Below are 26,192 nucleotides of genomic sequence, written 5' to 3' on the forward strand. Positions count from 1 at the left end.
CAACCAGGGTGCCGTGCGGCTTTCTAGACGACTACAAGATGCATAGGCGACTTGTATTGATTTTATTCCGCTGGTTGATTTTTTACGTACCTTATGTGCCCATGAGATGTATACCTATGAGTGACTAAACTATGCAATAAAGGCTATGTGCATCTATTAATGCAGTGGCTGGAGTCATCCCCATTTCGAAAAAAGGAAATTAATCCATGTCGTTGTGCACATTCCTGCTCGTTTTTCAGCCATCGATACATACTTCAGAGTCCGGCGCCTAAACTTTAAAAACAATGATACAACCAAAATTACGGTACACTTACAACATAAAATAATTAATTTATTTTACACCTGTTACAATGCACGGACATTTCTGCTAGTTGCGCCTGTAGAACAAAACGCGTTCGGTTTTTCTAGTGTATATGACTATAACAGTGCTCCCCCATCAATAAAAATATATTTAAATTTGTTTAAATTTAGAATTTTCCAGCCTTCCACAGGCAGGTCGGAAAATTTTGACCACTTGTTTTCCCACCAAGCTTGAAATTAAACAACCAATCTTGTCGTACACAGGTAAATGCACCTCACAGCCGATATTATGACACGTACATAAACCGTACTCCGTTTGATTACTACTACTAGGATACAACAGCGTACGCGACACAAGCGACATAATAGCAGAACGAATCCTACCAACAAATACAAACCAGGTATGCATGAATACAATACAAATTACTTTGGATAGCAGCGGCGGCGGCGGTAGTAGTAGTAGGTATTCATCGATGTGGCAGATAAACGGAGATGGAACCATCGATCAAGCGGTGGCATCAGCGGCAATGGGCATGCTGTGGAGGACAACGGTCTCGACGGTGAGGCCGGGCCCGAAGCCAAAGAGGACGCCCCAATCCATTCCCTCGCCGGTGGTGGTGTGGCCATCCTCGGCGGAGCGCTTGCGCATCTCGTCCATGATGAAGAGGACGCATGCGCTGGACATGTTGCCGTACTCGGAGAGGACGTGCCTGGTGGCACGCATCCGCTCCTTGTTGAGGTTTACCTTGGCCTCCACCATGTCGAGGATCGCCGGCCCGCCCGGGTGCGCCACCCAAAAGACGGAGTTCCAGTCGTCGATGCCGAGCGGCTTGAAGGCTTCCTCCAGGGCGCGCTCGATGTTCTTGGAGATGAGCCCGGGCACGTCCTTGAGGAGGTGGAAGGTGAGGCCGACCTCCCTGAGGTGGCCGTCGATGGCGCCCTCCGAGTCCGGCAGGATGGTCTGGCTCGCCGACACCAGCTGGAACAGCGGGCGCTCGACGGACACGTCGGGGTCGGCGCCGATTATCACCGCGGCAGCGCCGTCCCCGAAGAGCGCCTGGCCGACCAGCGAGTCGAGGTGTGACTCGTGCGGGCCGCGGAAGGTCACGGCCGTGATCTCCGAGCAGACCACCAGCACGCGCGCGCCGCGGTTGTTTTCAGCCAGGTCCTTGGCGAGGCGGAGCACCGTGCCGCCGGCGAAGCAGCCCTGCTGGTACATCATGAGGCGCTTCACCGACGGGCGCAGGCCGAGCATCTTGGTGAGCTGGTAGTCGGCGCCTGGCATGTCCACACCAGAGGTAGTGCAGAAGACGAGGTGGGTGATCTTGGACCGCGGCTGGCCCCACTCCTTGATCGCCTTCTGTGCCGCCGCCTTCCCGAGCTTCGGGACCTCGACGACGACTATGTCCTGGCGCGCGTCCAGCGACGGCGCCATGTACGCGCACATGTTGGGGTTCTCCTCCAGGATCTCCTCCGTCAGGTGCATGTACCTCTTCCTGATCTGAGACTTGTCGCCTGCAAGCACGAACCGACATCAATCCCGGCAATAATGGCGTGTAGCGAGGTTGCTATTATGTACGGCAAAAGGGATGTGAGAAAATTACTCGTGTGCTAATTAGGTGTGCAAGTGCTGTCTACAAATGGGTTTTGTTGATTAAATATCTGAGATATTGAAGCTCATTTGTTCGCTCTGAATTGTCTTCGTAGTCTCTATATTGTGGCCCGACTAGTTCTAGGTATTGTGCTATGTCATGGTCGTGTTTGGCAGTGACATTCTGCGCCACTTTTGAGCTAGGAAAATAACTTGTTGGTTCATGCACGTGTGTACCTTAATAATCTACTACTCCCTCTGACCCATATTAGTTAATATTAAAATAGATATATCTAAAACTAAAATGTGTCTAGATACATATATATTAGCATCAACTAATATGAATCGAAGGGAGTACTTGTTCGTTGATGTTTTCTAAAATAAATTAGAATACTGTCTTTTTGAACAAAACTACTCCATTCGTATAAAAATAGATGTCGCAAGTTTATCTGGATATGGATGTATTTCTAACTAAAATATATCTAGATACACCCGTATCTAGACAAAAAGTAAGACACATATTTCTATACGGAGTGAGTACTATATTTTAATGATAACATTGAAATGCTAAAGGATGGGTCCACCAGTGACCTCTAAACATGCAGATCGAGTGGAGGAGTAGTAGCTAGTTTCACATTTAACTTATTTTAGGGATAGTTTCACAATTACCTAACTTGCAGTCAAAAACCAAAGATGGAGCAGTTAAAAGAAGGGAAATAAGTTAGGCGTGTGAAGCCGTTGGCACTTTTTCACGGCCATGCTTCTTGTGTGTGCTTCACATATATTGGCCACTTCGATCCTTAGTCAAATGTCTAGGTTGATTTCTAGTTACCGGTTTTCCCCTAGCTATTGCGTATTTTGTATTATCGACAAAGTATTTTACAAGAAGCTAGAAAAATGTTCAGATGCCCATCTGCATATATGGATATATCCATTGGTGTGGTAGCCCGTGAATGGAGTGTGCGCTGCTGATCAAGCAAAGCCACAGAGATATCGGAGCTACTGCTGGTAGGTATATTTACTTACACATCCTCTTGAACTTCTCCTTGAGATCGGCGAGGTGGTCGCTCTTGGTGATCTTGAAGTAGTAGTCCGGGTAGTCAGCCTGGTAGACACAGTTAGCGGGCGTCGCCGTGCCGATGGCCAGCACCGTCGCCGGCCCCTCCGCCCGCTGCGCCTTCCTCACCTCCTCCACGGTCATCGTCGCGGCCATCTGGATCTCTCCTTACGTCCGCTCGTACCAGCGACCGGCAGTGGTAGCTCAACAGTCCCCGGCCGGCTGCAATCGATCTAAGCTTGAGGGAAGCAGGAGACGACAGATGAATGAGTGACAGTTGCTCCTTGTTGTAGTACTGCTGTGGTGTGGTGCCATGTGTGCGCGGACGAGATATATAGGCGGGAAGGGTGGTTGAAGGAGAGCCGGCCGCGGGGTGAGGGGTTAGGTCAGTTGGACGGGAGGATGGAAGGCCACGCCTGCGGAGGGAGGGGATGGGTGGCGCGTGCGACACGTCTACCAACCAATCCGGCCGAATGGGAGTTAGTTGGCTCGCTTGGCCTTGGGCCTGCCCAGCTGCTTGGATGCGCTCCCGCCCTATGTCGATCTTATGGATCCTCTTGGATCTGTAGGAACAACCAGTCACGCAGTCTAGATACATCAATGCTACACGCACGGCATGCATGTGTGATTTCTGCTGCCCGAGTATAACCTTCGAGAAGTCTACCCAGCTATATTGATCGATCGTACGTAGCCCAGCACTAATATATTCCAACAAAAATTGTGTGCTACTCCGATATGTATTGATTCAGAGAGGGAACTGGATTACAGCTACCGATAACAAACCACAGAACTCACGTCCCTGGTGTGTGTGTGTGTGACGTAAGGGAAACTCCAACGAGGCTGTGGTGTCTGATATGGGTGGATGAATACAGAAAGACCGGTTGTTCTGTCCTTGTTCGCTGGTGCACTAAGTAACGTGGGGTATGGGGCATGTAACATCCTAGATTTAGGGCATCTCCCAGCGGGGTGACGTATTTCGGTGACGAGGTGACGGTGGATGGTCTAAAGGGAAGTTCCTGTTGCCGAGGAAGCCCGCCATCCTTCTCGGATCCTTCTCGACCCTGCGCCAGGTGCGCCACACTAGTAGAAAAAGGGGCTTCCAACCCACCCATTAGTCTCCAAAATGTTTGAACCGCGACTAATGGGGTCTTTAGTCGCGGTTCTGCAGGCGAACCGCGACCGAAGGTCTGGGTCCAGCGGGCTCGGTCGACAGCTGGTGTACGGGCGGGCCTTTAGTCCACCCCTATAAATACACTTCAGCACACTTCACTTAGCAACTTGGTGTTCCACTTCTATCCACAAGGGGTGGTGGGTTTGACTTTGATCCTCTTATGCACACAAGGTGTTCGATAAAATTCCCGAGATCATGAAACAAACATGATATGAAGTGTTCGAGCCACACTTAAGCTTTCTCATTTATTTTTCCTCCTCGGTCGCGGTTAGCAACTTGAACCTTTCATGTGTCATTGATAAAATATGCTTGTATGTAGTTTATAGTTTAATTTCTATTATTTCTAGCTAGTTAATTATTTTAACAAATGCATGATGGTTAATTATATACTTTATATAATTATAATGCAGATGAATCAGCAATGGATGTACGGTGACCGACTCTGTGACGAGTTCATTACGGGTTTGAATGATTTCCTCACAGTGGCTAATGCAAACAAGCAGGGGTTTTTTTGTTATATGTCCATGTGTTGGCTGTAAGAACCAGAAGGGTTACTCTTCCTCAAGAACCATTCACGTGCACCTGCTTCGGCACGGTTTCACGCCAATCTATAATTGTTGGACCAAGCATGGAGAAAGGGTTTGAATGGAAGAAGATGAAGAAGGGGATGATATCGATGACAACTATCCTGATCATTTCGGTGATACTTTCATGGAGGATGCTGAAGGAGGGTAAACAAAGGGGGAAGGTGAAGGGTAAGGTGAAGAAGAGGCACGTGATGAGCCCGCTGATGATCTTGGTCGGACCATTGCTGATGCACGAAGACGCTGCAAAACTGAAAAGGAGAGGGAGAATTTGGATCGCATGTTAGAGGATCGCAAAAAGTAGATGTACCCAGGATGCGATAATGGTCTGAAAAAGCTGGGCTACACACTGAATTTGCTGAAATGGAAGGCATATGAAGGTCTATCTGACTCATGATTTGAAAAGTTGCTGAAAATGTTGAAGAATATGTTTCCAAAGAATAACGAGTTGCCCGCCAGTACGTACGAAGCAAAGAAGGTTGTATGCCCTCTAGGTTTAGAGGTTCAGAAGATACATGCATGCATTACATCGATGTGTTCCTAAGACCATTAGTTGATGAACTTTTACAGTTGTGGGGCAGACCTGGTGTACGTGTGTGGGATGAGCACAAAGAAGAGGAATTTGACCTACGAGCGTTGCTTTTCGTAACCATCAATGATTGGCCTGCTCTTAGTAACCTTTCGGGACAGGACAAATAAGGGATACAATGCATGCACGCACTCGCTTACATGAGACTCGAAAGTATATATTTGGGTAATTGTAAGAAGAATGTGTACTCGGGGCATCGTCGATTTCTTCCCCGACATCATAACTTAAGAAAGAAAGGCAAGCATTTCAACGGCAAGGCAGATCACCGGCCGAAGCCCGCGGAACGTACTGGTGCTGATGTATTTGATATGGTCAAGGATTTGAAAGTATCCGGCAAGGCAGATCACCGGCCGACTGCCACGTGATTATGATGCAATTGCTTCTGATTGCTTTGAGGGTCTCCTACCGAAAAATGTTCGAGTAGCCATTGTGAAGCTATGTGCATTCCTCAATGCAATCTCTCACAAGGTAATCAATCCAGAAGATCTACCACAGTTACAGAACGATGTGGTCCAATGTCTTGTCTGTTTCGAGTTGGTCTTGGGACCATCCTTCTTCAATATTATGACGCACCTCCTAGTTCACCTAGTCGAAGAGATTTCCATTCTCGGTCCTGTATTTCTACACAATATGTTACCCTTGAATGTACTAGGACGTCGCCTAGAGGGGGGGGGTGAATAGGCGGTGTATAAAAACTTCTACTTGAGAGCTAAACTAGGCGGAATAAAACTACACATGTGTTTACTAGTTTAGCTCAAGGCCTATCAACTAGGGGTTTGCCTAAGTGCTCCAACAACCTATGCTAGCATGATGAGCAACAAGGTGATAACAAGATAGGCATAGCATCAAGCATGATAGATATCACAATGTAAAGCGCATAGGTAAAGGAGCTCGTGTTGAGAAGTAACCGGTGCACGAGGAGACGACGATGTATCCCGAAGTTCACACCCAAGGGTGCTACGTCTCCGTTGGAGCGGTGTGGAGGCACGAGGCACTCCAAGAAGCCAACTAGGGCCATCGTATTCTCCTCGAGCCTTTCCACTAAAGGAAAGCCTCGATCCACTAAGGGACACTTGAGGGTGGTCACCGAACCCGTACAAGCTTGGGCAAACGCCAAGTATCGGCTTGAGGCAACTCCACAACACGGAGGCTCTCAAGTATATGGCCACAAGAGGCTATAGCATACCACCAAGTCACCAAGATGCTAATGTGCCACAAGAGGCTAACATACTCCACAAAGGCCACAGTGCCACAAAGACCACCACACCACTAAGACGATGGGATCACTAAGGCTACAAGGCCACAAAGGAGACACGGTGCCACAAGAGGCAAGATGGCCACAAAAGGCAAGATGGCCACAAAAGGCAAGATGGCCACAAAAGGCTAGATGGCCACTAAGGCAAGATTGCCACTAAGGCAAGAACACCACTAAGGGAACATGCCCTCTACGAGATCGAAACCCCGGAGAGAACCCAAACCGATGCACCTAATGCAATGGCTAAGAACGCCACTAAGATGCCCAAGTTCTTCTCTCCCAAATTCCAACAAAGCTACACAAGCTATTGGGGGAATAAGGGAGGAAGAACAAAGAGTGGAGAAACACCAAGAAACTCCAAGATCTAGATCTAGCAAGATCCCCTCACTTGGAGAGGGATTCAATTGGTGAAGCTCTAGATCTAGATCTCCTCTATCCTTTCCCCCAAAAATATGCAAGAAATAGTGGGGGGATCAAGAGGAAGAAGAAAGAACTCAAGGTCAACAATGGAGGAGAGAGAATGGAGGGGAAGAAGTATTTGGGCCGGAGGTGGAAGAGAGGTATAAATAGGGGGCCCAAAATATAGCTGTTGGGGCGAGAAAACGGTCAGATTCGTGCTGAGCGGTACTACCGCTTTGGTAAGCGGTACTACCGCTCTGGATTCGAAATCCCCACAGAACTTGTCCACGTGGACACAAAGCGGTACTACCGCTCGCGGTATCGCTCGAGGTACCGCAATGGGCTCCAAACCTTCATCGGATCCCAAGCGGTACCGAGCGGTACTGCCGTAACATTAGTTACGGTACTTAAGCGGTACCATAGGCGGTACTACCGCTCCAAGCGGTACTACCGCACAAGGTACCGTAACTTGTTCGTCAGGACTTTTTCAGCCGTAACACTAGTTATGGTACTTAAGCGGTACCATAGGCGGTACTACCGCTCACAAGCGGTACTACCGCTCAAGGTACCGCAAAGGTACCGTAACTTGTTCTGTGGGACTTTTTCAGTGCAAAGTAAAATCCATAACTTGATCTAGGAAACTCGGAATGACATGAAACCAATTTTGCCGGAAATATGGAAAAGAGTGAGTGATGATTTTATCATGGTCATAGAGGTGTAACCTCTCAATATGGTATATCGGGAAAATCATCAGCCTTGCACATGAAACATGCAATGCATCCGGAATCCGTTTCCGATGAGCTAGATCTTTGTCATGGAGATGAACACAAGCTCTAACTCATCTCATGGATAAGAACCAAGAACAACCAAGAAAGACGATGCAATGCATGCAAGGTTTGAGCTCTCTCCGATGATGCGATCCACTATCCTATCGAGCACAAACCTAAACCTTGCGCGTTCCTCTCGAGTCGGCAAGCTCCATCTTCATCCTCTTCATCATTGTACATGCCACCGTCTTCTTCGATCTTGTACGCACGCCACCGTCTTCATCCATCTTCATCTTCAACAAGGTCTTCGTCTCTCTTCGACACCGTCTTCGTCATTGTACTCCGTCTTCTCCATCTTACAACCTTGAGTCCAACATGGCTATGGACTTGACCTAAGATATATTCTCAATGCAACAGTTAGTCCATAGGGATTGTCATCAATTACCAAAACCACACATGGGGTAACGGACATGTTCTTTCAACCCTTTGAGAGGTTCATGGGAGTATTAAAGAATATGTTCGTAACCGTGCTAGGCCATAAGGAAGCATCGCCAAGGTCTATGGAAATGAGGAGGTAATTGAGTTTTGTGTTGACTATGTTCCTGACCTTAAGCCGATTGGTCTTCCTCAATCGCGGCACGAGGGGAGATTAAGTGGAAAGGCACGATCGAAAGGAAATCAACGATATGTATGGACGGCCATTCTATGACTGAAGCACACCACACAGTTCTACAAAATTCCAGCTTGGTGGCACCGTACTTCGAGGAACACATGAATATTTTACGCTCGAACAACCCGGGGAAGCCTGAATCCTGGATTACAAAGGCCCACATGGAGACTTTCGGTGGTTTGGTGCGAAAACATTTAATGAATGACAATGATGTTGGAGATCAGCTGTACATGTTGGCCAAGTCACCATGGTCGACTATATCGACTTTCCAATGGTACGAGATAAATGGGAATACATTTTACACGATCGCCCAAGATAAAAAGAGCACCAACCAAAACAGTGGTGTCTGCTTTGATGCAGCAACCGAGAATGGGCAAAAGGTCACATATTATGGTTACATAGAGGAGATATGGGAACATGAATATGGACCCTCCTTCAAGGTCCCTTTGTTCTGGTGCAAATGGTTCAAGCTAACAGGAGGTGGGGTAAATGTGGACGAGCAATACGGAATGACAATGGTGGATTTCAACAATCTTGGTTACCTTGACGAACCATTCGTCCTAGCCAAAGATGTCGCTCAGGTTTTCTATGTGGAGGAGATGAGTAGCAAACCGAGGAAAACGAAAGATAAGAAAATGAGTACATCATGTGATGATCCAAAGCGCCGCATAGTTCTTTCAGGGAAAGGAAACATCGTGGGAGTGGAGGACAAGACAAACATGTCAGAAGATTATAATATGTTTGGTGAAATTCCGCCCTTCAAAGTGAACACTGACCCTAGCATTAGGTTAAATGATGAGGATGCTCCATGGTTATGGCACAATCATAAGCAAGGGACACAAGGGAAGAAATGATGTGTAATAATTTATTGTACCAAACTTTGTTGAGGAAAAATTGTTCCAAACTTTGTATGACAATTTGTTCCAAACATTGTATGAATTATATTATCTGTGATGTGTTTGTTTTCTCCATTTTGAATGATTCGATTGATTCGAGATACCACTGATGATACATGAAATTTGAACTACAATCAATGATGTGAAGGACATGCCTAGGCCTAGGAGTACATCTTGGAATGTTGGACTGATTTAGTCATACTCCTGCCTAGGCCTATAATATGCATACTCGTAGTCTTTGTAGTCGCCGCTGTTGTACTAGTAGTCGTCCCCTTCTAAGTAGTCGTCGTCGTCGTCGCTGTCGGCGCTGTCATTGTCGCTGTCATCGGGCGACGCTCGTGGCTCGAACCTCGATTGGTACTAAGGGTAGCGCATGCGAGGGATATCGCCGGCCGTGATGTAGTCCATGACGCTCTGTAGAGTCCGGCCGCCCCACTATAGCCGACGGTCGGTCTCGTGGAAGTTCCCAGGAGGAAGACCATCCTCCTCATACCTGGCGAGCGCCCTCTCACGCCGATTAATGAAGAAGGCGTCCCAAGTTTGCTGGTTGTCGGGATGCCAGCGGGGATTCATCCGCTGCTCCGGCGTGAGGTCGAGGTAGTAGTGGTTCGTGATGGTCGCCCAGCCGCGCAGCACCTCGAGGGACGGGAGGGACCGGCACGCCTCCGGCGCTTCGGCTCCGGCCCGGCGGGGACGCGGTAGGTAGTTCGAGGGCAAAGCTCCTCCACTCGCCGGTAAGTTAGAGTGGGTACAGTGGAAGCCATGAGAGAGTGGTGAGAGATTGTAGAGATGTGATAATGCTGGCCAAGTCAGGCTACATATATATAGTGAGAAATGGCGGAAAAAATGGGGGCGGGAAGATAGGAGGCGGGAAGATAGAGGCGGGAAGAAATGGCGGAAAGCGAGGGGGCAGGAAGACAGGAGGCGGGAAGACAGAGGCGGTAAGAAATGGCGGGAAGAAATGGCGGGAAGCAGGGAGAAATGGAGGGAAGACAAGAGACGGGGGAAGACAGAGGCGGGAAGCAATGGTGGGAATAATTGGCGGAATGACAGGAAGACAGGAGGCGGCGAAGACAGAGGCGGGAAATGAATTATTTTTATTTTTCTTAATATTTTGATATATTATTTGTATTTTTCTGATGTTGAAATGAATAAGTTTTATTTTCTGAATATTTTGATATATTATTTGTATTTTCTGATTTTTAAATGAATAAGTTTTATTTTTTCTGAATATTTTGATATATTATTTGTTTTTTTCTGATTTTGAAAGGAATAAGTTTATTTTTCTGAATATTTTGATATATTATTTGTATTTTTCTGATTTTGAAATGAATTAGTTTTATTTTTCTGAATATTTTGATATATTATCTCTCTATATATATCTCGGCGACAGCACGCACCGACGTGTGGACGCAATTTATTCTCTTTCCCCCTGACATGCACTTGCCAGTGTCTTCAACAGTCTGACACGAGCAGTGAAGCTTTTATGGAGCCCAGCAGAGAGGGGCTCCATTTCTCGAGCGGTAGCGAGGTGACTCTGGGGCTAAAAAGAAGACCTTTTTTCTCTATCAAGTCAAAGAAAAAATACCCCTTTTTTCACCTTGCGCGACATGACGAGCAGTTCGACTGGGGGAAGTACTGTTATCGGGTCTGGTCGTCGCCCTCCTCCTCCCCATCTCACTTCCTCCACTGTTTGACATATTTTAGCTTCTATGTATGCGGTGCCGTGGAGGTGGGGGTCTGGTCTTCACCCTCCTACTCCCCACCTCATTTCATCCACTGTCTCGCAACTCCTTGATCTACTACTCCTATCCATATACATGCCACTCAAATGAATGTATTTGTAGATACATCCATTTTAGTGGCCGGTAATATGGACCGAAGGAAGTACTAATAATATAAGGCATGTTTTTGAGTTGTCCCTATTTAGTAGAGTTTACATATGACAGTTTACATCTTTCTACCACCAGTTTTTTTGATTTAGCTTGTCTTTTGTACCCACCATTTTATCGAGCAGGGTTACTGCAAGATCCATAGCAGACTAGCTTGTTATGACAGTTTTTTTTGGCGGAGTGTATCTTCTCATGGCCAGCTAGCGACTTTGCCTACTAAATTTTTTTTGTTGAACTACATTTTTTTTGATTTTCCCATTTTATTTGTGCAGAAGCTATGAGCCGCCCGCAATTCAGCACCATATTTTGGTGCCATATATTGGCGGGATTTTCTAGTTCAATTCTTTTGTACTAGGATATTAGCAGGATGCTATCTTCTAGGGCTTTCATTTCCCCTATATCCAGCCCCACCCATGGACAAGCAAGGGCCTCTCTCCCTACCTCGCTCCTGTGTCGCTCCCTCTCAGTCCTCCATCCGTAGCCGACATCCACCGCGCTGGAGCCAGCTCAGCGACGCCGTCAACCACACTCCGTCCGCTTCATCGGATCTGCTTCCCCAGCTCACTGGTTCATCGCACCGGCCGGCGAGATCGGTACACAAAGCGCCACCATGATCCACCGAACCAAACTGAACGGCCAATGCGCCACCTCCCCAGTCGACCAAGGTTGAACACTTTGTCCGGCAGCTTTTGTTATGTATTTGATTTCCTAGACTTGTTTATTGCTTGCTTCCACTGCTTGTTATTATCATCTGTATTTTTGTAATGCCTGCTAGATATTCCACTCGAGAATGCCTACGAAGAATCTCGAAGGCAAAATATCTTGCGGAATAACATATTTGCAGTCTTGACCGGTATACCGATTGGGACAAAATCACCGCACCCCAAGTCGTTGCCGAGATTTTTTACCCGTGTGATGTGCCGCCAATAGGACGATCCTGTGGGGCTGCTGCTGAAGAAGGCATTTAGCCGCACTGCTCAAATTTCATATGTGTTGTTTGCTGATTGATTTGATGAACTTTGATTTGCAGCAGCTAGCCACTGCGCATGTTCCTAACAAAGACATTGAGTGTGTCAATGATGCAGACATTGGTAGAAAGGAGGCGGAATTTGGTCCTATTGTTCAATCATTTGAGGGGCCGCCTAGGATCAGCACATCTGGTTCCTCCTGAGCTCAACATTAAGGAGGTAATTTTATACTAGTGTTTTAAACATGACATAATCTAATGTATTGAAAGAGATCAAACTGTCAACAGTTTTGGGATTTGCCAATCTATATCCAACGGCCGATGTTCAAAGTTACTCATACACTATATAGTGGAGTGGAGTGGTACAGATGGTACAAATATAAATATAGATTTCAGATTTCCTAATTTTTTCTTCAAAATAGGGTCGCCCCGGCCTCTGCATCCAAATGATGCACCCACCCTTTTATTGCAATGTTTTAGACTCCATCATTTAAGGTTTAGAAACTCATGGGTCGCTCAAAGTGGTGACATGAATCAACCAACATATTTCCTTTTAATCTGCTGATTGATTTTATGCATGGCAACTCGCAGAAGCAAGTGGTTGCTCATGTCCCTGCCAAGCAGCATTGTAGCACAGATGTCCAAAGTTCATTTGATGCAAACGTTTGTAGGAACAAAATAGAAGGATGTGGCACGGGGGAAGCTAAGATTAGGCGTCCTCAAAAGGACTTGGATGTGGCCACTTGGCGGAAGAGAGAAATGAACCGAGGATGGAAATCTACAATTCAAGATGGCCTACATGTTGTTGCTGATCTACAGAAGCTAGTGGCTGGCAACTTGGTTACCACTTTGGCTAATGCAGATGTCCATGAGATCAACTGGACAATCTTGGAACAGGTGAAAGCACGAGCAGAAACTTTGCACTTATCTTTGCAGGTAGATGATTTTCAAAGGGTGATGCAAGAGCCGCCATATGAATAGTTGTTGTTTCATATGATGATGACTCTAGTTCTTTTGTTTACTTATGTGCTGGTAGTACTTAGGGGAACTATCTTGTACAAGTAAATTTTTTCGATAAAGTTGTACAAGTAAATGGCACATGCTTCCCATGTTTGACCAATTAAGTTAAAAAGCTTCACAAAATCGTGATATCATGCAGGCGGGCTTGCATTGGCTTTCAACCCAAGTGACTATTGACTGCAATGTTTGGGTTTTCCAATAGTGGTTGATGGTTTTGCAATGGGAAGGCAAAGAGAAGAGTAGCAGAGCATGTGGCGGCGAGGTGATGCAGCTTAATGGATGGAGTGACGACGTGAACTCCTTCAATTAGTTTGTCTCGTGTCTCCAGCTAGGCATCGGAGCTGGACGCGGCCCTGATATTCTTCTCTGCTCGTAGTGGAGGCATTGCGAGGAGATGGAAGTATGTCAGATTCGTCGCCGGAGCCGACCTGCCTTGGACTGGGGATTTCCTCGATCTGGAGTACACACACGGCGGCCTCTGATTGCTGGTCGACTGTGAATGCCATTTGGTGGCCATGCTCGCCGGCGTTTCTTCAACCTCAATGCGGAGGCCATGTCGGAGCTCGTCGTGAAGCTCAACGTCGACTCGGTGCCAAGTGGTATCGTCCCCAGCGCCGGTGAAGATGGCATGGCCTGAGGTTCTTCTTTGTAGGAGAACCGGAGGACCTGATTGCATTTTTACATTTCCTTGTAAGCATTTTCCTTCAAAATCTGGTACCTATCTATTATTTTTTTAATTTCTTAGCCCCATCTATAATATTTACCCCTCTGTTAGTATCCAAGCCCTTCGGGGTCCTCCTTTGTTAACAAAAGATTGAATTCTTATTACATCGAAATTGTTTGACTAAAAAAAGATCTCTTACTGCAAGGCACGTGCAATTTACTAGTATATACTACTAGTGGAGATGGTACATCCAGACATTAGATATTTGTTTCTTTTAAAGATATCTTTAATTGTGTACAAGATGGAAAATATAACTTCAGCAAATTCGTAGAAACTAATATGTGACCCCAAGTCAAACTTTTTTTTGGGTATGAAACATAATGCATTTGAAGACACTTAAAAGTACGCACATACACTCCCCCCTATTAATGCAAACTGCACCCCTCTATATATGAGACATCCGAGGGACCGAGTCTAAGAAACTGATCAGGCGTGTCTTTCGTTTGACGAAGTCACCACGTGCAACTTTTCTATGGATGAGAACACCATTTCCCACTGAAGAGTATTCCGCCTTATATATTATACACCAAATAAAATGTGAAACTTTTCATTTGGCTCTCGGGTGCTGATGCTCCCACCACCCAAAAAATATATTTACAATTGTCAAAAAAATCCTACAAAATGTTTCACATGTACATCTCGACAATTTATGTGCATTCATACAATTACATGAAAAACAAGTATTTTTCATGGTCGATGTAAAAAAAGAGAAAACATGTCTCATAAAAAGCCTTATGGTTAGCACAATTTATCAACTCTATTTTACATAGCCCATATTACTATTCGATTTTCCATTGAAATACTTTATGCGTATATAGCAAGCGAAGAAGTACACATGCATTTTTCGTTTTATTCTTTTTTGACATTTCAAAATGTGTAGAAGATGAGTTCCCAAATAAAGAGATCATATGCACCCAAGAACCAACAAGCATATCCCCTTGACCCTGAACCTACTAAGCTTCAGACCTGGGATTTCGTAGGCTAGGGTTCCACAGTTTTCCACCAACCAGTAATAATTTCAACTCTGCCCCAAAACTCCCGCCGAAATTCCTCCCGCATCACATATTCAAAGCGATGTGAAATAAGTATAGTGCCGATCTTATCCCCCTGGACCGCTCAATTCAAACCTATCACTGGCGGCGCCGAACCCCACATCTCTCTCTCACGCTTCCACCTCGCATGACCCACCGGATCATCTCACACGCCGCCGGCGGCGGCCCACTGTCCCACCCCAACACTACTGCCTTCTCATCAGCTACCGTAGTGACCGACAACGTTCCACCGTCTCCCTTGCTTTCTATTCCATTTGCATATCATCATATATGGGACTTCTGTAGACTGAAATATCGTTTATGTATGCTAGGAATCTGCAGCTTCAAGTAAGAATTTTGCAGGAACCACCAATGAGATGAAGACCATTCAACAGGAACCTGAATCGGTGATAGAACAGCTGCAACCAAAAAAGAAATTGGCTTCTGCTACTAGACAGTCTCAGCAATTCATGGCACTACTTGAAAAAATGACGAAAATGCTAAGAGTACTGAAAAAAACGTGGTAAACACCCCAAGCGGTTGAATCAGCCACCTGTTACCAATCCAGTCAACCAGCGACAATCGGCAGCAGAACCAGTTTTCACAGCAACTTCTTAGCCACAATTGGCAGCAGAACCAGTTCCCATAGGAACTTCTCAGCCACAATTGGCAGCAGAACTAGTTTCCACGGCAACTTCTCAACCTCAATTGGCAGCAGAACCAGTTTCCACGGTAACTTCTCAGCCACAATTGGGATCAGCAGTAGCTGTGGTAGGAAATACTGCCCAAGGGCACACTGTACCAGTCCCAGCTAACAAAACCACAACTGTCCAAACACTGCTATCACAACATCAACAAACTGTTGATCTCCCACGGACCCTTACTAGTCCAGCCACAGACAACTCCCCTGAGGATGAGCCCCACACCGAAGAAGGTACATTTTCCAATGCTTATAGTTTCATTCTCCGTTATAAAGTTATATAATTTATAGATATATACATATATCTACCTTGATAGCTTGATGTAATGCTTAACTTTGTAGTTGCACCACGATCAAGAAAACGAGAGACCCAACAGTAGGAAAAATGTTCGTAGCTAAGCTTGCTGGGATGGAATCAAGATTTCGCATTTCATCTATCGTAGGTGGCAGAAGGCCACTGGACCCATAAGAATCTTGTAAATTAGCATCGGATGTTTGGAGTCAAGTTGTCTCCACTGGTGTTTTTTGAACTACGGCCTTGATGGCCTATGATGTAAGACTTCTGTAATACGTTTAATTCGGTACTGTAATGGATGATGTAATCTAGTATCAGTTCGGTTATGTGTTCACGATGCAATGATCTTGGGATCGTGAAATTGGATACATAACAGGAGTCTTGGACTGGTAAGTCTAGGGCCCCACAGAGCTCGTATCAGAGCCATGCTGACTGTAGGAGGCCTTAGTTTAGCATGGGTGTTAGAATAGACCAAAAACTATTTTCTTAAAACAAAAAGGTTGACTAAATGCTGAAAATGCTTAAGTCCACCTTCTTCTATTTTCAAAAACTTTACTTGCATTAAAGTTTTACTACCCTTAAAATTATGCCCATTGTGGTCACTAACTTAATCTACTTTAAAATTTGTGTAGATGTCGATCGAGTACACGCACTACCGTCAGGGTGGGGTCGAGCCACCCCTATACTTCTTCGAGCGAGCCCTGGCCGACCTAGCTGTTCGGTGCGGATGTCCAGTGCCCGAGGTGAAGGGCGTCCGTACCGAGAGGTCCGAGGACTCGCAGATGGCCTGGTTGGTCACCTGCGTTATAAGGGGCCGCGAGCTTGCCCCCTTTTCTGAGGAGTTCTCCGTCGACGTGATGGAGCGTACGTGGCTCGACGGGATGATCCGAGCCTTCCAGGAGGCGCTCGCCCGCCTTAAATTTCGTCACCCGGAGGCGGTCGCCGACACTGGTTTCCAGTACGTCGGACAACGTGATGATGAGGGACAGCCTATGGATGGCGCCCCACACGTTGACCTCCCTCACCAGCTGCACCACTTGGAGTACCTGCTGCACCACACTCAGACTCACCAGGACCGCACCCGGGAGAGGTGCGATCTGCAGGAGACTGAGATCGAGACACTGCGCGCCCACCTTGCTGCTGCACAGAGCGACCTTGCCAGTGAGCGCAAGATGCGAGTTGCTGCACGCCGGAGGGTTTCTCGCCTGAAGGTGAAGGTGGCTTCGCTGGAGGCCCTAACTACTCAGATGGAGGCTACAATTGAGGAGCTTGAGGACGACGGTGAGGACCTCCGCAAGGAGAACGAGGCCCTTATCAGTGATGACGACAACTACGAGGAGGACTTTGACATGGAGCCAGATACTGAGGACGAGGCCTTCATCAACGATGAAGATGAGGAGCTTGAACCGCTGATGTCCGACAAGGACCCCGAGGAGCCAACCTTTCATGACGAGGACGCCCCACCTGCACCCGAGGGCCCTGTCGTTGACCTCGACGACGACTAGAGCACTACCCTGGAGTCGCACCACCTTATCGTAGGGCGATGAGTTAGGCACCCTTTTGCGATGCGAGTAGACTTGTGATGATGGTTCTGTTGAAACCATTCTTTTGGTTGTGTTGTATGAGACTTGTATTGTGATGATGTATGCTACATTGTGCCTTCGGCACCCTTGCTATGCTATGCTTTCATTTGCCTACCTTGCATTTGCTTATTTCCGTTTTCAAAGTTCTTTGTTTTTAACCAACCCTCCCCTTTTTTAGTGGCTACCCATCTCCTTGTTTCTGCATTAATATTTGAATCCACACTTCTTCAGGATGGTTGAGACCGGTAGAGGAAACGCCAGCGGGTCAGACCAAAACCCCCCTCCAGCTCCGGACCCAACCATGGCTCAACTTTTGCACCTAATGATGGAAGACCGTCAGGGTGCCCGTGAGGAGCGCCAAGCCAACCTTGCTACTCTTCAGCACCTCACTCAGCTTGCTACTGGAAACGCCAAAAAAAAATATGGCGAAAACAGAAATGGAGACCCCCGCTCTAAGCTGAAGGTTTTCAAGAGCACCAACCCTCCTGTTTTCACCAAGTGCGCTGAACCCCTTGACGTCGATGATTGGATTCGCACCATTGAGAACAACCTGGAGGTTGCCGCGATCGGCAATGATGAGAAGGTATTGTTTGCCACCCAATTCCTTTCGGACCTGTGCGTGCTTGGTGTGAAAATGTCAAGGCTATTCAAGTTGAAGGACACGTCATCACACGGGAAGAATTCAAGGCTAAGTTCCGCCGGACCCACATTCCAGTTTGGACTAATTAAGCTCATGAAGGACAAGTTCATGAACTCGAGGCAAGGAAGTATGTCCGTGGTAGAGTACATGGACAAGTTCACTACTCTGTCTAGGTACGCTCCACGAAGATACCGACACCGAAGAGAAGAAGAAGGACCGTTTTCCGAGCGGTCTGCATGATGAGATGCAAAGTATCTTGGTGGCTGTCCCATACCTAGATCTTGAGTCGTCTGGTGGATGCCTCTACCATGGTAGAGAGCAAGCACAAAAATGCGTTTGAGAACCGCAAGCGCAAGGTGATGCTACAGCAAGGTAGCTCCAGCACTCAGCGACCCCGCAATGCCCCCACCAAGGCCGGCGCCCCAGCAGCAGAGGAACCGACCCCCTACACCATGATGACCCACAAGTATAGGGGATCGCAACAGTCTTCGAGGGAAGTATTACCCAATTTATTGATTCGACACAAGGGGAGACAAAGAATACTTGAAAGCCTTAACAGCGGAGTTGTCAATCCAGTCCGCACTGGAAACGAGACTTGCTCGCAAGAGTTTATCGATAGTAACAGTTTTATAGTAGTAGCAGTAGTAAAATAACGACGACAGAGTAACAAAGGCAGCGAGTGGTGATTATAGTAAACGAGCAGGATTAAAATACTGTAGGCACGGGGACGGATAACGGGCGTTGCATGGATGAGAGAAACTCATGTAACAATCATAGCAAGGCATTTGCAGATAATAATAAAACGGTATCCAAGTACTAATCAATCAATAGGCATGTGTTCCAATTATAGTCGTACGTGCTCGCAATGAGAAACTTGCACAACATCTTTTGTCCTACCAGCCGGTGGCAGCCGGGCCTCAAGGGAAACTATCTGGATATTAAGGTACTCCTTTTAATAGAGTACCGGAGCAAAGCATTAACACTCCGTGAACACATGTGATCCTCACATCGCTACCATTCCCTCCGGTTGTCCCGATTTGTCACTTCGGGGCCATTGGTTCCGGACAGCGACATGTGTATACAACTTGCAGGTAAGATCATAAACAATGAATATCATGATGAAACAATAACATGTTCAGATCCGAGATCATGGCACTCGGGCCCTAGTGACAAGCATTAAGCATAACAAGTTGCAACAATATCATAAAAGTACCATCTATGGACACTAGGCACTATGCCCTAACAATCTTATGCTATTACATGACCAATCTCATCCAATCCCTACCATCCCCTTCGGCCTACAGCGGGGGAATTACTCACACATGGATGGGGAAACATGGCTGGTTGATGGAGAGGCGTTGGCGGTGATGGCGGTGATGATCTCCTCCAATTCCCCGTCCGGCGGAGTGCCGGAACGGAGACTTCGGCTCCCGCGACGGAGTTTCGCGATGTGGCGGCGTTCCGGAGGGTTTACGGCGACTTCGACTTCTCCCCGTGCGTTTTTAGGTCGAGGCGAATAAGTAGTCCGAAGGGGCGTCGGAGGCCAGCCGAGGGGCCACACCACATGGCCGCGCGGGCCCCCCGGGCCGCGCCGCCATGTGGTGTGGGGCCCTCGGGCCTCCACTTCAATTGTCCTTACGGCTCCGTCATTATTGCGGGAAAATAGGCCCTTTCGTCAAAATCCCGAGGTTTTTCCCGAAAGTTGGATTTACTGCACAAAAACGAGACACCGGAACGGTTCTGCTGAAAACAGCGTTAGTCCGTGTTAGTTGCATCCAAAATACACAAATTAGAGGCAAAACAATAGCAAAAGTGTTCGGGAAAGTAGATACGTTTTGGACGTATCAACTCCCCCAAGCTTAGCTTATTGCTTGTCCTCAAGCAATTCAGTTAACAACTGAGCGATAAAAGAACTTTCACGAACACATTTGCTCATATAATGTATATATTCTCATGATATGGCTAATACTTGAGCAGTTCATAATAAGGTACATGCAAATAAGATCATCTAACAGACTATGTCAATCATGAAGAGGTACCAACAATTAATAATAAGCATCATGAATCATGTATATAAGCAGGATTGCAATGTTCATAAGAGAGTATGATAAAGTGGTATCTCGCTTGCCTGTATTTGATCGGCAAAACATAAATGCCCGGGCACCTCTGGAGTTCATACAAAGACTAGAGGTAGTGATTGTCAAAGATAAAAGCATCAAAGTTTTTTTTTTTGAGAGCATAAAAGCATCAAAGTTGATAGGGCAAAGGTGGCCGATCTTTCGATGAGATGAAGATAAATCGATTTGTTGGTGGAGTTCGTGCTTGACGATCCGACTACACGTGCAAAGCTCGTGCGCCAATGCAATCGCTAGGACAATCTCCGGGAGTTACTGATCTTGCGAAAGCACGATCAGCCTGACCAGCAAGGGTCTTAATTCCTACCTGAAATCGAGAACAAGTAAGAACTAAAGATGCAATCAGAATATTGCGGATATAGATGAAAGCTTGATTGATAATGGTGGGATTCCGAATAGTCGGTCTTGTTCTGGCGTTGGCCTCAAAAGAAGTACACGTAGTTGCAGCAATTGGCTAACTTTTAATCTAATCAAAATCCAAGTTCTAATGACGGCTACGAGAGGGATATATATGGGGGAAGTCAAGGGATTTTCGTCCAACCAGCTAGGGTTGGCCAAAAACACCCCTAAATGGGCCTTCCTCCACTTATATGGCCTCTTAAAATCCCCTAAAATACCTAATCCGAAAATACATGGGCCTGGCCCATTAAATAAGGTGACGCAGACACCATAAATAACTCTTTGGACGAATTTTATGATGGAGTAACTTGTATAATTCATCCAAGCATCATTGCTTCACTATGGTGGCTTCAATGTTACGACATCCTCGCTTGCAACGCCATCCCGAATCCTTGCAGGTCTGCTGCCATCTCCATGCACGTTCCTAATCCAATGCTTGGCGTCCATGCTAGATCCATTCCTAAATAATATAAATACATTTGATTTAGGCAGCATCATATTCTCATATATATCGGAAGGATTCCTAGTAACGAATGTACCTGAGATGTGGTTGTAGGAGTATTGGTTGTATCTATCATAGAGATGTCCTCATCATCCTCCCCTACTTGAATTGAAGTCGTCCTCGACGTAGTCTCATCTTTTTCACCAAGATATGCCTTCAAATCGCAGGTAATCATGTCCTCATCATCCTCCCTTTCTTGAAAGAAAAGCCGTCCTCGGCGATGTTTATTCTGTAAACATGCTAACAAAAGAGACAAGGTATATGCATGGTATATGTATATGTCATCCGTTTTAACAGATCTCTCATGTTTCCCATTTAAGTTTGTACATATTCCAGTATTGTAGTAGCGTAGAAGCTTGTTAGTCCACATTAAACATTTATCACAACTCAATTTGCAGATATAAGTGAAGCACATATTAACTCCTTTCAAATTATAATGCTCATCATTAAACCATCCCAAAGTTGGTAACCCAAAACGTAAGGTCTCAAATTTACTAGCCACGTCATGTTGAATTAAACAATTTTGCGAGCAAGTTATTTGGCATAGAATGAATACCAACATTGGAGGTCATATCAAAATGAGAAAGCATATACACAAATTCAGTTTTATTGGAACTATAAGAATCATCACACATGATGCAAATCCTATGTACCATAAAAATATTGGTGCTGACATACTCCCCAACCAAATGAAAAGTAACATCAGGGGCGTAGACACTCTTTAAACAAGGAAGTTCATCAATTTGATGTCTAGCATGTGACAAAGATATAGGTGGATCCATCACAACAGAAAACAAAGAATTAGCATGAGAAATCTTAGCCAACACTTCATTGTTCATAACCAGTTTTATATGATCCATACTAGAGTCATCTTTCAAGTCACAAGGTGCATTATCGAGAGCAAGAATTTCAGTTTGTGCACTCATAGATATGGAAGAATTAACTTGTACGGTAGGTGTACTCAACATAGTTGGTATATCATTTACACAAGATCCTAACACATGGTCATCATTGGAAACAAAATTCTCCGTTGGTACACTCATATCAATAGAGGAACGAAAAACAGCACATGGTACACACAAATCTGTAGGTCTCTCATAACTAGAGTCAACCAAAAGATTGCTAGTCATATCAATGATAATTTCAGTGGTTTGATCACATGGTACTTGCAAATCAGTATTATGATCCTCTAATATAGGCGGTGTGGCCAAATCATCAGTGAACTCCACACATGGTATATTAATATCAACATGGTATTTACCAATTTCAAGTGGATTAACAAAACTAGGAAGCATCTCCATTGTTTGATCATGAAATTGTTTCGAAGCAAAAACTCTATCCTCAATCAACTCAATAGACAAATCATCACATGACATATGTAGATCATCATGGTGTTCATCAGTCACAAGTGGAAGGACAAAATCAGTACCTTTATTGTTACCTTGTGACTCCAACGTAGAAGATATTCGCAGCGACGTGTCACAAGTCCGTGGCCGGGCGACTCGCACAACAATATTCATGCGTGGAACGTTGGAAGAAACAACCGATGCCAGGGTGCATGACTTGAAGGAGTTGGAATGGTCCAACGTTTTCTCCTGTATGTGTTTCTCAAAAGCACAAGCTCGAACATATATACCAATAGTAGAATGAGGAATATACTTAAATATAATCTTAATATCTGGGTTCAAACCATTGAAAAAAATGTTTCTAGTACTTTCCTCAAATTCATTTATATCACAACGGTACATGTAAAATTTAAATTCCTGATAGTAAACATGCACAGTATTACTACCTTGTTCTAATCGTTCAAGTTTGCGGAGCATTTCACGTTGATGAGAAACAGGCACAAATCTATGTCTCAAAACAGATTTTAAATCTACCCAAGTAGTAGGTTTATTATCGACATTTTCTTTATAATTCCAGTCCCACCAAATGGAAGCCAAACCTGTAAAAACTCTAGCAGCAGTTCTTACTTTCTCATGTTCAGTAAAATCTTGACATCCAAAAATATTGTCAACCTCAAACTCCAAGCAAAATAAGCATCTATATTATATCTACCCTCATAAACTGGTAAAGATATAACCTGATCAAGATCTCCTATAAATGGTTGCACATGCATCTCCGTAGTCGTCATAGTACTCTGGTCGATGGCTTGGTCCTCAATTCCTGTCATGGTTAGTACCCAAAAAGCACAAGTGTATATGCCTAGAAGCTACGCAAATATGGTGGTATCATGCGCAATTCGTCAAGCAAAATACAAAGCTCTTACAAGTTCTTACCAAACAGGAGGAAGGTGATATGGCCACCAACAAGGATCAGTGTCTCCCAAAATTGTCCGTAGCGATTGGCAGACGTCGACACAACACACGATGTAGAAATATGTATAGCTATAGGTAGGCTCAAAATATATGGAACTACCACCACGACAATCAATGTAAAGCTGAAAATTTGTTCAAAGTTGTCAAGTACTGGTTCTAGACGCTAAACTGTACTAGAGACACGAACCGAAGACACAGATGATATATCACGCGACAGGATAGAAGATATTAGACTATCTGTATATGAAACAGATGTGTTTACGGAGAGACAAATATTGCGGCATCGCTACTGAGAACAACTGAAATATCTAAAACAGAATGAGGTAGTAGTATTTATGATGACTCAACCATTGTATACGAACTGGCCAGCAGTTGAGAGCCGTAATACCAAACCGGCGCGCCTGGGTCGAACAACAACGCCTGCACTCTGCAGCAGCCTTCCTACGAGATGATCGAGGCAGTAGCTGACAAGCCTTCCTGCCCAGGGACTGACAAGTTTGAAAGAAACAACACCGATCAAGTTCCAAGACCTGTCCTTCTCTTCTTTGATATATGCACAGTTCCAAAAGGATCAGCAAACAACGCTTGAACCAACGATAGAACCTAATTCGTATCTGTTTTTTTTTTTGCTCTTTTTTTTTTCTTCACTTTTTTTTTCTTCTTTTTTAACAGATCAGAATCTAAACAAAAACTTCCTCACGGTGACTTTCAATGTGACCTGAAATAGATCGTGGCGTATCCAAACTTTCCAAACGGCCGGACACTGTTTTCGTGAGATCCGAATCAAGAGGATCTTGCTTTGCTGTCTACACGGAACAAAAGAACCAATCTGGTCTGACAGGATTGTGAGATGGCGAGCGAAAGCGACCAGCGGCACACAAAGTCGAACAACGTATGAACTTTGCGGCGTGGTGGATGAAAGGTGATGATGAAGAAATCAATTTGGATGGAGTGCCGCGGAAGATGACTATAACACAACGGAGTTCCGACGTGTACAAGCACCGTATAAAGATCTCGAAGCTCTAAAAAGTTAGACACTAAAACCAGCAACTCGACACGATGCAACGAAAATTCAACAAAATAAAAATAAAGTGGTGATAGCGAAAAGGCTAAGACTGGTTTTAGGTGAGGATGAACTAATCTAACTTATTTTTGTGGGGCTTTTTCTGGGTTATAGGTAAAAACAAATCTACACTAGGAAAACTGTACATCTCACCGAGCAACCTGAAATCTGATACCACTTGATTGGGCAAGGGTGGGATTCCGAATAGTCGGTCTTGTTCTGGGCGTTGGCCTCAAAAGAAGTACACGTAGTTGCAGCAATTGGCTAACTTTTAATCTAATAAAAATCCAAGTTCTAATGACGGCTACAGAGGGATATATATGGGGAAGTCAAGGGATTTTCGTCCAACCAGCTAGGGTTGGCCAAAAACACCCCTAAATGGGCCTTCCTCCACTTATATGGCCTCTTAAAATCCCCTAAAATACCTAATCCGAAAATACATGGGCCTGGCCCATTAAATAAAGTGACGCAGCACCATAAATAACTCTTTGGACGAATTTTATGATGGAGTAACTTGTATAATTCATCCAAGCATCATTGCTTCACTATGGTGGCTTCAATATTCTGAAATCCTCGCTTGCAACGCCATCCTGAATCCTTGCAGGTCTGCTGCCATCTCCATGCACGTTCCTAATCCAATGCTTGGCGTCCATGCTAGATCCATTCCTAAATAATATAAATACATTTGATTTAGGCAGCATCATATTCTCATATATATCAGGAAGGATTCCTAGTAACGAATGTACCGAGATGTGGTTGTAGGAGTATTGGTTGTATCTATCATAGAGATGTCCTCATCATCCTCCCCTACTTGAATTGAAGTCGTCCTCGACGTAGTCTCATCTTTTTCACCAAGATATGCCTTCAAATCGCAGGTAATCATGTCCTCATCAAAAGTTATACCACAATCAATCATATTTTGAGACAAGCATATTATACTAAGAATGACAGTTGTGCTCTCAAGAAAGTGCTCAAAGAAATAATGGAGACACAACATAAAAGTAAAAGATTGACCCTTCGCAAAGGGAAGCAGGGATTAACATGCGCTAGAGCTTTTCATTTGTAAAGCAGGAGTAAAATTATTTTGAGAGGTGTTTGTTGTTGTCAACGAATGGTAATGGGTACACCAACTACCTCGCCAACCGGACTTCAAGAGCGGCTCCCATGAATTATTTGCATTTTTATGTGGCACTCCTTCCAACCTTTCTTACACAAACCATGGCTAACCGAATCCTCGGGTGCCTGCCAACAATCACATACCATGAAGGAGTGCCTTTTTACTTTAGTTTTATTATGATGATGACACTCCCCCCAACCTTTGCTTACACAAGCCATGGCTAACCGAATCTTCGGGTGCCGTCCAACAATCACAAACCATGGAGGAGTGTCTATTTAAGTTAATTAATTTGGGACTGGGAATCCCATTGCCAGCTCTTTTTGCAAAATTATTGGGTAAGCGGATGTGCCACTATTCCATATGAGAGTCCGTCAAAAGTAAATGACAAGGTTGAAAGCTAAACACCACATACTTCCTCATGAGCTATGAAACATTAACACAAATTAAGAAGCATTTTGAAGATTTTAAAGGTAGCACATGAGAATTTACTTGGAATGGTTTGAAATGCCATGCATAGGTATTTATGG

The 26,192-nt window shown here is 45.2% G+C and overlaps 1 protein-coding gene across 1 annotated transcript; it reads right to left on the bottom strand.

Annotated features, from left to right (window-relative positions):
* Nucleotides 1-531: 531 nt before the first annotated feature.
* LOC124702831 (chalcone synthase 2) lies at nt 532-3,262 on the bottom strand. Its single transcript, XM_047235008.1, has 2 exons — nt 2,918-3,262; nt 532-1,815 (listed from the first exon to the last, which is right to left on the bottom strand). Exons 1-2 carry the CDS (start codon nt 3,102-3,104, stop codon nt 806-808), a joined length of 1,197 nt encoding a protein of 398 aa, XP_047090964.1. The 5' UTR covers nt 3,105-3,262; the 3' UTR covers nt 532-805.
* Between the last annotated feature and the right edge of the window lie 22,930 nt (nt 3,263-26,192).

Source organism: Lolium rigidum, chromosome 3 (assembly GCF_022539505.1).
Source record: "Lolium rigidum isolate FL_2022 chromosome 3, APGP_CSIRO_Lrig_0.1, whole genome shotgun sequence".
NCBI classification, from domain to species: domain Eukaryota; kingdom Viridiplantae; phylum Streptophyta; class Magnoliopsida; order Poales; family Poaceae; genus Lolium; species Lolium rigidum.

Excerpts from the sequence above, each read along its gene's own strand:
- LOC124702831 (XM_047235008.1), bottom strand. The coding sequence starts at position 3,104 with ATGGCCGCGACGATGACCGTGGAGGAGGTGAGGAAGGCGCAGCGGGCG. Across the intron at positions 1,816-2,917 it reads GGAGAAGTTCAAGAGGATGT|GCGACAAGTCTCAGATCAGG; the intron begins GTAAGTAAATAT and ends TCGTGCTTGCAG.